Consider the following 12,309-nt stretch of genomic DNA (forward strand, 5'->3'; position numbering starts at 1 on the left):
AAAAAATAATCCCCCCCACCACCACCTGGCTGCTGCACACACAGAAAATGTGCAAAGGATAATAACCTTAATCACTATGTAGTGATATGTGTTAGTAGGTGATGTGACAAAATCCCACCACAAACCAAAAATTTAAAAATAACCCGCCCCCACCTGGCTGCTGCACACACAGAAAGTGCGTTCACTTCACATATAGAATATACATAACAAAACAGTGTTGCGCTTCCTAAATAACTACCAATATATCCTTAAAGAGAATAGATGATTAACTTGCAATAAAGCAAGATACTGACTGCACAATCAAATATTCGTGTTCCCCGACTGGGAATAGTGAACAATACACAATAATGAAATATACATGTTCCCTATATGGGAATAATGAACAATAGACAATAAAGATAAAATCCACACACTCAAAAAAATAAAATTATTGAATAAAAATAAGAGTCCAAATGCACAAAAATAATAATCAGAGTCTTCTGCACAAAAACGCACAACACACCACCAGTGCATAAACGTTGAAAATGCAAGTGCTCTCCTCCACCTCAATAACCTAGCCACTCACCTCACGTTCTAATCCGTTTCACCAGAATGTCAGAAAAAGCAGGTTCCCTCTCAGGGATATAAACAAATCAGCTGGTCATGGAGCTCCTATTCTGTCCGTGCTGCCTCCGGCTGATTAGATGGATACCAGCCAGTGCAAATTCCCTCAATGGGGTCCGGTGCACATAGGAACAGAAAAGGCAAAATCTAGTGCTCTCTGTATATCAAAACGGTTTATTTTTCTCATAGAAACATGAAAACATTATTAACGCAGCACTTGAACAGTGCAGGCTCAGGATGCATAGAAACAACAAGATGCTCACGGGATGACGTTGCCACTGTGACTTCTTCCCCCTAGAAGTCGCAGTTTGTGAGTAATGTTTTAATTCGTTTATGAGGAAATAAACCGTTTTGATATAGAGAGCACTAGATTTTGCCTTTCCTGTTCCTATGTGCACCGGACCCCATTGAGGGAATTTGTACTGGCTGGTATCCATCTAATCAGCCGGAGGCAGCACAGACGGAAAAGGAGCTCCATGACCAGCCGATTCGTTTATATCCCTGAGAGGGAAGCTGCTTTTTCTGACCTTCTGGTGAAACGGGTCAGAACGTGAGGTGAGCGGCTAGGTTATTGAGGTGGAGGAGAGCACTTGCATTTTCAATGTTTATGCACTGGTGGTGTGTTGTGCGTTTTTGTGCAGAAGACTCTGAGGATTATTTTTGTGCATTTTATTCATTTTTTTTTTTTTTTTTTTTGAGTGTGTGGACTTTATCTTTATTGTTCATTAATCCCATATAGGGAACACGTATATTTCTTTATTGTGTATTGTTCACTATTCCCAGTCAGGGAACACAAATATTTGATTATGCAGTCAGTGTCTTTCAGACAGTAATGTGTACAAATATAAATGAGTAAAGAAACGTTAACAGGTACCCGTTTCACCAGAAGGTCAGAAAAAGCAGGTTCCCTCTCAGGGATATAAACAAATCAGCTGGTCATGGAGCTCCTATTCTGTCAAGTCCATCAATTCCAACCTATGTGTGTGATTATATGTCAAATTTACATTGTATATCCCTGTATGTTGTGGTCGTTCAGGTGCTTATCAACTATTAGGTAAGCAACTGAACGACCACAACATACAGGGATATACAATGTAATATTGACATATAATCACACACATAGGTTGGACTTGATGGACTTGTGTCTTTTTTCAACCTCACCTACCATGTAACTATGTAACTACAAGACCATTTATCTTACTTCCATCACTAAAGCGTTGTTCCATTTAAAAGTGTAAGCTCCGCTTATCTGTCTCCCCCCCCCCCCCAGTGCCACATTTGACACCTTTTGGGGGGGGTACTTGTTTTAGACAGGTAATCTAGCCCCAATTCTGTCAGACTTCGCCGCGGCGAGGTCTGTCGCCCCCCTCCTCCTCCTTCCCCCGCTGCCAGGCCATGCGTAGTAGAGAACCGGGTGTGAAGCCGCAAGGCTTCACTGCCGGGTTCCCTTACTGCGAATGGTGGCGGCAGCACCCGAGAGCCGATGGAAACATTGGCTGGGGTGCCGACATCGCTGGATTTCAGGACAGGCAAGTGTCCCATATTTAAAAGTCAGCAGCTACAGTATGCGTAGCTGACGACTTAATTTTATCGTGCGGTCGGCAGAACGCAGCTTTAACAAAAGCCACTATTTATACACGCAATCCCCTGATGATATGTTTGTAGTCAACCCCAATGCATCATTACCTAAAATATAACTTTTTAGGGAAAGTAAGAGCTTTAGTTTGATAGCATACATAGACACATACATTTTTATTTCCCGGGTTTTTATTGCAAATAAATAATGAAAAGATAGAGAACAATGCATTTTTTCTGTAATATTTTCGAAGGCGAAATTTATGTAATTCACTATCCCCTATTTATTTACCCAATAATTACCGGTAATCAACAGAGTCTGCCCTTTAAAGTATCACATAAGTGCCATTTTTATGCAGGGTAGCTAAATGGATAAAACTCATTTATATTTGCTTTTTACACAAGGGGAGTTTTATTCCCACATCAATGCTACAGAGGAAAAAAAAAAAAAAATCAGTTTGTGTAAATCGTTGGTATAACATTAAAGTAGCATTAAACCCTAAAGCAAACTACAGCTGACAGGGAGCTGTGATCAGTGACACTGTTTACATCAGCATCTCCCTGTTCGTCCTCTAGGTGAGGCGATCGCGGGTATCCCCGCAGCGATCGAGTCCGCGTGACCCGACTCACTGAGCTCCCGGCCGGCGCACACGCAATAGCACGGCAGGGAATTCAAATGGACATACCTGTAAGTCTATTTGCCCAGCCGTGCCATTCTGCCGACATACATCGGCGTGCGCCAGTCGGGAACCGGTTAATATAAAGATCAATAGGCATATAACCATCCACCGGGACCCACTGAGTGACCCACAGTATTATACAGTTATATGCCTATTGATCTTTATATTAATGTGAGTAGCCATTTGGCTGATTTTAATTAAATATACCATTCGTTGCATCTTCTGCTGCACTTTTTTGGCGCACCTTGTTTTTCTCCCATTAAAGCGGTTGTTAACCTCAGACATGAAAAATGAACAAAGCACATCCCTCTGGAGCGTGTACTTGTCTTATTTAAAAGCACTAAGTATCATTTCTGTCTGCTGCTTTGTTCCTCTGCTATCAGCATGCATTACTTATGACAGGAGAGTGATCTCCAACTGATTGACAGCCTCAGCTCTGTTCCTGTGTGCTGTGTGATGGGAGTGTGTCCCTCTCCTCCAATCAGCTCTCAGATCTCTCCTCATTAAGCTCTGTAGAGTGCGATTTCAGCTCTCCACCCCATTTTTTCTGAACTCTCAGATAAGCTTTAAATATTCAGCACTTTAAACAGATGTAGACAATGAGGAGAAGACTGCAGATAAACAAGTACAACTTATGTAGGTGAGTTGGTTTTCTCTCTGTGTATCACCTGAGGCCAGTCACTTCACTAGGTATATGTACGATATTACAAACCACTTTAAGGTTGGTCAATTTAAAGTGTTTTTAAAAATGCAAAAAAATATATTTTTTAAAATAACAAACATGTTATACTTACCTGATCTGTGCAATGGTTTTGCACAGAGCAGCCCCAATCCTCCACTCCTCAGGTCCCCCGCCAGGGCTCTGGGCCCCTGCCGAGTACCCCCAAGGCAAGTCACTTGCTAGGAAGGCGCTCTTGTGTGCTCACTCTCGAGCCCTGCTCTCTCTCTCCTCACTTGCTGTGATTGATAGAAGCAGGAGCCAACTGCATCTCAGCCAATCAGGAGAGAAAGACCCGTGAGAGCCTCGGCTCTCGTGCACATTGCTGGATCGAGATCAGGCTTAAGTATTAGGGAGCTTTCGGGGGATATGCACACAGAAGGTTTTTTATCTTCATGCATAGAAAGCATGAAGGTAAAAAAAACCTCTAGCCTTTAGAACCAGTTTATTCAGTTAGTTTAGCCACTGTTGTGTTCTATCTATTGTATATTTTTCTACTTTTGCATTATTGTGGAATCTAACACTCAACAGTGGTACAGCCCCACAGTAGCTTGTTAATGTTAGTATTTTGTATGCCCCTCTGCCTACCCCTGTAAATCCTCAACCATATAAAAAAAGATTCAAATATGAACTCTAGCAGATAATAAAAACAAAAAGACAAAAACAAAAACACACTAGTGGAAGTTTGGTATCCGCCTCTAATAACTGTACAATAGCAGCCTGGTAGCACAAAGGTAACCTAACTAAGTATTGGGCATTTGCATAGAGCTCAGCTTTAAGCAATCTGCTTGCTTTTTTTTTTTTTTTTTTTATAAATAATGAAGTAAAGCAGCGCTCTGCCCACTATGTCCTAACAGCTGTTCCTAACCCAAACAAGAAGATTTCCTCTCTCTTCTGCTTTAGAAACCACACTTTAGCTGGAAGATGAATTTCCTGTTCCCCAGCCCTGAAGAGTATTCTCCTTCTATTCTTCTGGATTAACTCCCAGTGTTCTGGTGACATAAATTCTGGTATCACAGACATTACAGTTGATTCTTCAGTGAGATGTATACAGAATGTTAGCCTAAAAAGGCAAACAGGAAGTTCAGCTCAAAGAAGAGACTTGCCCACTGTGCCATATCTAGGGTAGGGGTTCACAGACCACAGCCTCACTCTATCCAAAACAATGGAGGTACAATTCCATTTCAAGGGTTTTCTGTTTCAGCCACATTCATTTTCATAACTGCACTAGAAAAGAAATTAAATATCGGAATCTCTCTAACCATTATGGATAATAAACCCACTTCCCTGGTACTCCACATTGATAAAGAAAAAATATATATATCCCTATAACTGCAGCATATGGTTCTCAATGTGTTCATTATTCTAGCAATACCTGCTTGTACTCACCTGACTGTACAGGTTTTGCCGTATTAGTCTTCATGCCAACATCATTTTCTTTCATTTGTGGCTTATAGGTACTCTTATGAGTGTACTTCTTATGCTGAGATTTTGAAAGAGGATATTGACCTGATTCTCCATGACTTTGCTGATATCCCCCATGGAAATCCTTCTGATAGCCACCTTCATGGCGGCCTCTCACGCGATACGTTTGCTCTCTGGTATCTCTCTGCTCATGATATGCTTGGTTTTCTTCGTGATATTGTTGGTTTTCTTCGTGATATGGCCGGTCTTCTCCACGATATGGCCGGTCTTTTCCACGATATGGTCGGTCTTTTGCACGATATGGTCGGTTTTCTCCACGATATGGCCGATTTTCTCCACGATATGGCCGATTTTCTTCATGATAATCATGGTATGTGGGCTCTTGATATTCCATATACTGGCCCTCATCGTAATGTCTGTCATGGCTTGCATTATGATTATACTGCCCATAATTGTTATGGTCTCTGTAAAAAATAAATAAAATGATTATTACTTTAAAGTAGAATCAGGATTTTTTCCCTCCACCTCTGGTACTGGGCTCACTACTGTCACATGTAAACACGAAAGCTGGCTTCTGTGTTTAAAAGTACCTCTCCCAGCAGCTCTCACAGAACCATCCCTGCCCTGCACTATCCCTATGACAGCTGAGGGGCAGAGGATTTACACAGCCACACTAGGTTCCTGAAGCCCTCACTCCCAGCTTGCACTCTCCTACTGTAAGTTGTAGCTACTCTTCTGCAGCAGCCCATCTCTCTTGTACTCAACAGGTGAGGGGGAGCTCTGTACTTGGGGAGGGTTTTGGGGAAGGTAATTTAAAGTTGTAAACTGGCCTGTGAGAAATGCACTTCTGAACCCTGCACTCTTTGTATAGCACACTCCTAAACTCTGCACCCCGGGCTCAATGCAATCCTGAACAATGCACCTTCTTCAACCCTGCATCCTTAACTCTTTCACCCTGTGCATAATAATGCATTCCAGAACCTTGCACCCTGTGCACAACATACTCTTGAACTCTGTGCCTAGTGCATTACTCAACCCTGCACCCTGTGTGCAACGTGCCCCTGAACTCTGTGCGTAGCTCAACCCTGAAACCTGTGCGTAGCATAACCCTGCACCGCATGTGCAATGCATTCCTTAACCCTGCACTTTGCGCACAATGCACTCCTCAGCCCTAGCATAAATGCCAGAATTAACATCAAAAATACATTTTATAAATACGAATATGAATTACCGTATATACACTCGAGTATAGGTCGATCCGAATATAAGCCAAGGCCCCTAATTTACCACAAAAAAACTGGGAAAACTTATTGACCCGAGTATAAGCCGAGGATGAGATATGCAGCAGCTACTGTAAGCAGAAAAGAGGGTCAACAATGCCCATCTGCAGCTGCATACCTCACTGTGTCCCGTGCATGCCTCCCGGTGTCCCGTGCATGCCTCCCGGTGTCCCGTGCATGCCTCCCAGTGTCCCGTGCATGCCTCCCGGTGTCCCGTGCATGCCTCCCGGTGTCCCGTGCATGCCTCCCGGTGTCCCGTGCATGCCTTCCTGTGCCGATCTGCAGCCTCTGTGTGCTGATCTGCAGCCTCTGTGTGCCGATCTGCAGCCATGATTGCCACCATTGCGCCGATCAGCGTGTCATAAAAACATACGGCAGCCATTCCAGTGTTCAAAAGCCGTGCCTCCTCCTTGTCTGTGATAGGCAGAACACTCAATTTCCCAGCAGTCAGTGTTCAGCCTACCACGGACATCCACTCATCCTCATACCACGGATGACACACTGGCTGCAGTCTGTCTACATGACACGCTGATCAGGTAGGCAGACGGCGGTGACTCAAGTATAAGCCGAGGGGGGCACCTTCGGCCTAAAAAAGGGCTGAAAATCTCGGCTTATGTTCGAGTATATACTGTAGACTGGATTAGTAGAGAGAATAATATATCAATTAAAAAACAAAACGCATTAGATGTTTGTTTCAAGACTTTGCAAATATCTAAAAGCCAGATCAAAGGGGTAACAAATGTCTCTCTTGTATATCATGATTAAAAAGGCAGTTTATCTGAGCTGCACAAACCCACTGTATTCACCAAAGTAATTCTATGCATAGTCTGAAAAAATATAAATCATGATGTTCAAAATTTGTGCCATGCAGCAGCATAATACAAGGTGTACGTTCAACAGCACCCTTTAACCAGTCTATGATGCACAATTGTATATTACACAACCTCTGAGACAATGTCTTGCCTTTGGCCTAGATTTTTCAATGTAAAACATTTGTAAATCACTATGGATATATACTCGTCTGTTTAATTGCTCGGTATCACAAATTGCTAATCAGCCAATCACATGGCAGCAACTCAATGTATCTAGATGTGGTGAAGGCCACTTGCTGAAGTTTCAAACTGAGCATCAGAATGGGCAAGAAAGGACATTTAAGTGACTTTGAACGTGGCATAGTTGTTGGTGCCAGATGGGCTGGTTTGAGTATTTTAAAAGCTGCTGATATACTGGAATTTTCACACCCAACCATCTCTAAGGTTTACAGAGAATGGTCTGAAAAAGATAAAATATCCAGGGAGTGGCAGTTGTGTGGACAAAAATGCCTTGTTGTCGTCAGAAGTCAGAGGAGGTTTGGAAGACTAATTCAAGATGTTAGAAAGGCAACAGTAACTCATATAACCATTCCTTACAACCAAGGTATGCAGAATACCATCTCTGAATGCACAAATCGAACCTTGAAGCAGATGGGCTACACCAGCAGAAGACCACAGCGGGTGCCACTCCTGTCAGCTAATAACAGGAAACTGAGGCTAAAATTCACACAGGCTCACAAAAATTGACAAAAGAAGATTGGAAAACCATTGCTTCGTCTTATGAATCTCGATTTCATAGTTTCTGCAACATTCAGATGGTAGGGTCAAAAATTGGCGTAAACATGAAATCATGGATCTATCCTGCCTTGTATCAATGGTTTAGGCTGGTGGTGGTGTAATGGTGTGGGGGATATTTTCTTGGCACACTTTGGGCTCCTTAGTACCAACTGAGCATCGTTTAAATGCCATGGCCTACCTCAGTATTGTTGCTGACCCTGTCCATCCCTTTATGACTACAGTGTACTAATTTTTTGGTGGCTTCTTCAAGCAGGATAATGCACCATGTCACAAAAGCGCAAATCATTTCAAACTGATTTCTTGAACATGACCATGAGTTTGCTGTACTCTAATGGCCTCCACAGTCGCCAGATCTTGATCCAATAGAGTGCCTTTGGGATGTGGTGGAACAGGAGATTCTCATCATGGATGTGCAGCCGACAAATCTGTAGCAACTGAGTGATGCTATCATGTCAATATGGACCAAAATCCCTGAGGAATGTTTCCAAACACCTTTGTTGAATCCATGCCACAAAAGAATTAAGGCAGTTCTAAAGGCAAAAGGGGGTTCAACCTGGTATTAGCAAGGTATACCTAATAAAGTGGCTGGTGAGTGTATATTGGACTGTATACAAATATAACATATACATATTCAAAAAGCAATATAGAAAAATTGAAGCTGGGCTCCATGCCGAAATAAAAATTTGCTATTTTATCCAACTTTGGATTCTTCAAAATAAAATATTGCTTCTTGTAGCCAATAAAAAAAGTGGGATTTTGACTTACCAGTAACTTCCATATGTTGGAGTACAGTATAGGACACAGGCAGCGTATTTATAGACCCTGGGATATATCGGCAGTTACTCTCAGGTGACTGGACACTGGCAAGCTTTTTGGGACATGCTTGGGGTGCGTCTCATATAACCCTACACTGAGTCCTCAGTTTTGTAGCAAGCTATGCAGAGTAACCAATAGGAGAGAGGGTGTCCTGTACTGTACTGATGTGGAAGTTAAACGCAAGTCAAAATTACTCTTACTTAAAATCATACAGTACATAACAGGACACAGACATAGACCCTGGTGATGTCCCCATGCAATGAATGAGAAGGGTGGGCAATAACTAGACAAATGGAACTGTGCCAAAAGGCCCAACAAGGGTCAAAAAGACCCAAGTTCAAAGTGCTGCTACAAGAACCCTGTAAATGATAGCTGCATCCACAGAAGATTGGACATCCACCTGGAAGAACTTCCAAAATGTATGAACAGATGACCAGGTGGTGGCCTTAAAGTGCTATTAAAAAAGGTTAAAAACTTTTAAATTTAAAATAAAAAAACATGTCATACTTAACTGCTCTGTGCAATGGTTTTGCAACCTTGAGTAACCTTGATCCTCTTTTCAGGTCCCTCGCCAGTGCTCCTGGCTCCTACCGCTCCACTGAATGCCCCCATAGGAAGCTACTTCCTATGGGGCGCTCGTGCAAACTCGCTCCCAACGCACAGCCCGGCTCAGCCCCCCCCCCTCACTCACAGGTTTTGGCTGACATAGGCTTGGATGGGAGCAGCAGGCGCCAATGAGTGCAAGAAGAGGAGAGAAGAGTGGCTGCAGAGTGCACAGCACTGGACCGAGATCTGGCCCAGGTAAGTATTATGGGGCAGGGGCTGCAGGAGGAGCTGCCCTAAAAATGTTTTTTACCTGAATGCATTCAGGTACAAAAAAGCCTTTTACCTTTACAACCACTTTAAACAGAGGGGCTATCAGAGGGCACTTCCCAGATAGCAAGGATAACTTGCCATAAATTTGTGGCAGTTTTGAATTGTAAGTCTGTTAACTTGCTGCACATTTTCACTGGTAAGTTGTACGCTTGTAGAGCATTTGAAGCACAAGTTCTAGTTGCAGTGGTGAGTCTACAGCAAGAGTTCTGCAAGTCACAGTGACCCCTGTGGTGGGATGACTATTGTACAACTGTCAGGAGCACCTAGCGCTCGTGCTCCTCATTCCAGCATCTGGGTTTTGGCTATGGTATTCTCCCTGTTTTTGTCCACCTGCAAACTGATTGATGTGGTCAGTCTCTGGGTGGAAACTCAAACCTGTTATAAGCCAGCTAATCCCTTACTTGGATGCTTGTGATAGAGAGTGATACGTTATACTCTGCTAGATTGGATCTCCCCGTGTAAGATCTTGGACCGGATTTTGGACTATTCCGTTAACTCAGCCTGACTTTTATCTTGACTGTCATAGAACCATGCTACCTGTCTGCTTCCGCAAGTACCCGTTTGCTTTGCTTAGTTCGTGCCTGCACTGGTGTGGTGACCAGGCACTATAGCATTGTGTATAAGTCCTGGGGGCAACTGAGTACCGGTAGGCCTGCTTGCCTTATGGGAAAGGGGGCTGCTATAGGTGAACACAAAGTAGCCAGCTATAGTGTCTGGCCACCTGTGTTGGAGTAGATGTGACAACATCATAACTGAACCAGAACTTGCAGCAGACAGTTTGCGAAGAAAGTTGATCTGGAGTCATGCAATATGGACTTGCTGCAATTGTGCAAGAAACTTGTGAAAAATGTGTTTTGAACCACGCTCCCCAATTTTAAAATTCAACCGTTTTCCTCAACAATTTCATCAAAAACAATTCAAATCAAACCAAGTGTTTGATTGATTAAATAAGTGCTCAAAAAAAAAAAAAAAGTGCATTCAGTGCAATGTCCATATACAGCCACCAGATGTCTCCAACTGGATGCAAATGGTGAATTATCTGCTGTCTTCTTTTCAGCTCCACATCACAGTGTTATAATGTTCTCCTCCACCAACACCAGAAACACAGCCTACTCACCGGACTCACATGACCCCCACTACAGGTAGTCACATTAAGCAGAGTGATGATGCCGTTTCCAATGCTCTTCTCAGCCAATCAGTGGAGCCAGCAAACTTGGACACAAACTAGACCTCCCAAAAACGGTATAAAAAGGAGGATGCCTCCCATGGTGAAGTACATACTGTTTATTTAAAATACACGCTATACAGGTTGAACCTACAGTGGATACATTTTTAACAGAGCTCACGATTTTTGCAGGGGTGCCAATATGCGCTCCACTACTAGCGGAAGTGATGTGTTAAGCAAGATCCCACCCAAGACGTTTCGTCAGCACATCTGACGTCATCAGGGGTCACATGATCGGAAACGTCCCTTTTATACACTACCCCCATCTTAGGATATCCAATCCAGTTCAATACTTGGTTATCACAATTAAAACTCTAAAGAACTCTCAATGTGATTTACAACCAGTTTCTTATATTTAATAATCTATATTCATTTTTTTTTAATTACGTATTAAAATGTGTTATACAATTTTTATTAAACCAGGGATTCCCATACTACGGTTCTCCTTCTCACAGTCCATACGAGTACCGATCATGTATGAGAAGGAGATTGCAGTAACATCTCGTTAACATCTCGTTACCACTTACAGTGTACACCAATCACACTGATTGCCCCCTCCCTAATAAAGAGAACCTGTCACCACCCATCAAAGTACTGGTCACAGTTCATCTGAGTACCTGTCACAGTCCATCAGCGTACCCGAGTACCTGCCACAGTCCATCAGAGTACCCGAGTACCTGCCACAGTCCATCAGAGTACCCGAGTACCTGCTGCAGCCCATCAGAGTACCCGAGTACCTGCCACAGTCCATCAGAGTACCCGCCAAAGTCCATCAGAGTACCCGAGTACCTGTCACCAGGCCATCAGAGTACCCGAGTACTTGTCACCAGGCCATCAGTGTACCCGAGTACCTGTCACCAGCCCATGCCTCATAGAATATACATTGGGGTGTTTGCTTTCCAAAATGGGGTCATTTTGTGGGTAATTCCACTGGGCTGGTGCTCAAGGACCTTTAAAAGTGTGACAGGTAGGAATGAAATGAGATGTGTAATTTATGCTCCTAGAATACCTGAAGGTACTACTTCAATGTTGGGCCTCTGTATGTGGCCAGTCTGTGTAAAAGTCTCACGTGGTATCGCCATAGTCGGGAAGAGTAGTAGAATGTATTTTGGGGTGTAATTTTTGCTATATACATGCTATAGAAATATCTTATAAATTGACAACTTTGTGTAAAAAAAATGCGTTTTCATTTTTTTTTCCACATCCAAAAACTTCTGGAAAAAAATGAACCGTTCAAAAGACTCAGTATGCCTCATAGATTATACGTTGGGGTGTTTGCTTTCCAAAATGGGGTCATTTTGTAGACAATTCCATTGTCCTGGTGCTCCAGGGCCTTCAAAAGTGTAATAGGTGGTTGAGAAATGAGATGTGTCATTTATGCTCGTAGAACGCCTGAAGGTCCTACTTCAATATTGGTCCTTTGTATGTGGCCAGGCTGTGTAAGTCATACACATGTGGTATCGCCATACTCTGGAAGAGTAGCAAAATGTATTTTGGGGTG

General features: G+C 43.0%; 1 protein-coding gene across 4 annotated transcripts in view; it reads right to left on the bottom strand.

Moving 5' to 3' along the window:
• The window catches only part of LOC141128571 (uncharacterized), a 154,881-nt gene that overhangs the window by 48,508 nt on the left and 94,064 nt on the right, over nt 1–12,309 (bottom strand). For all 4 annotated transcript variants that reach the window (XM_073615932.1, XM_073615931.1, XM_073615930.1 and 1 more), the window contains one exon: nt 4,966–5,465. In XM_073615932.1, coding sequence (XP_073472033.1) covers nt 4,966–5,465 — 500 coding nt within the window. The remainder of the gene's footprint in view (nt 1–4,965; nt 5,466–12,309) is intronic.

This window comes from Aquarana catesbeiana, linkage group LG02, assembly GCF_042186555.1.
Source record: "Aquarana catesbeiana isolate 2022-GZ linkage group LG02, ASM4218655v1, whole genome shotgun sequence".
Lineage (NCBI taxonomy): Eukaryota > Metazoa > Chordata > Amphibia > Anura > Ranidae > Aquarana > Aquarana catesbeiana.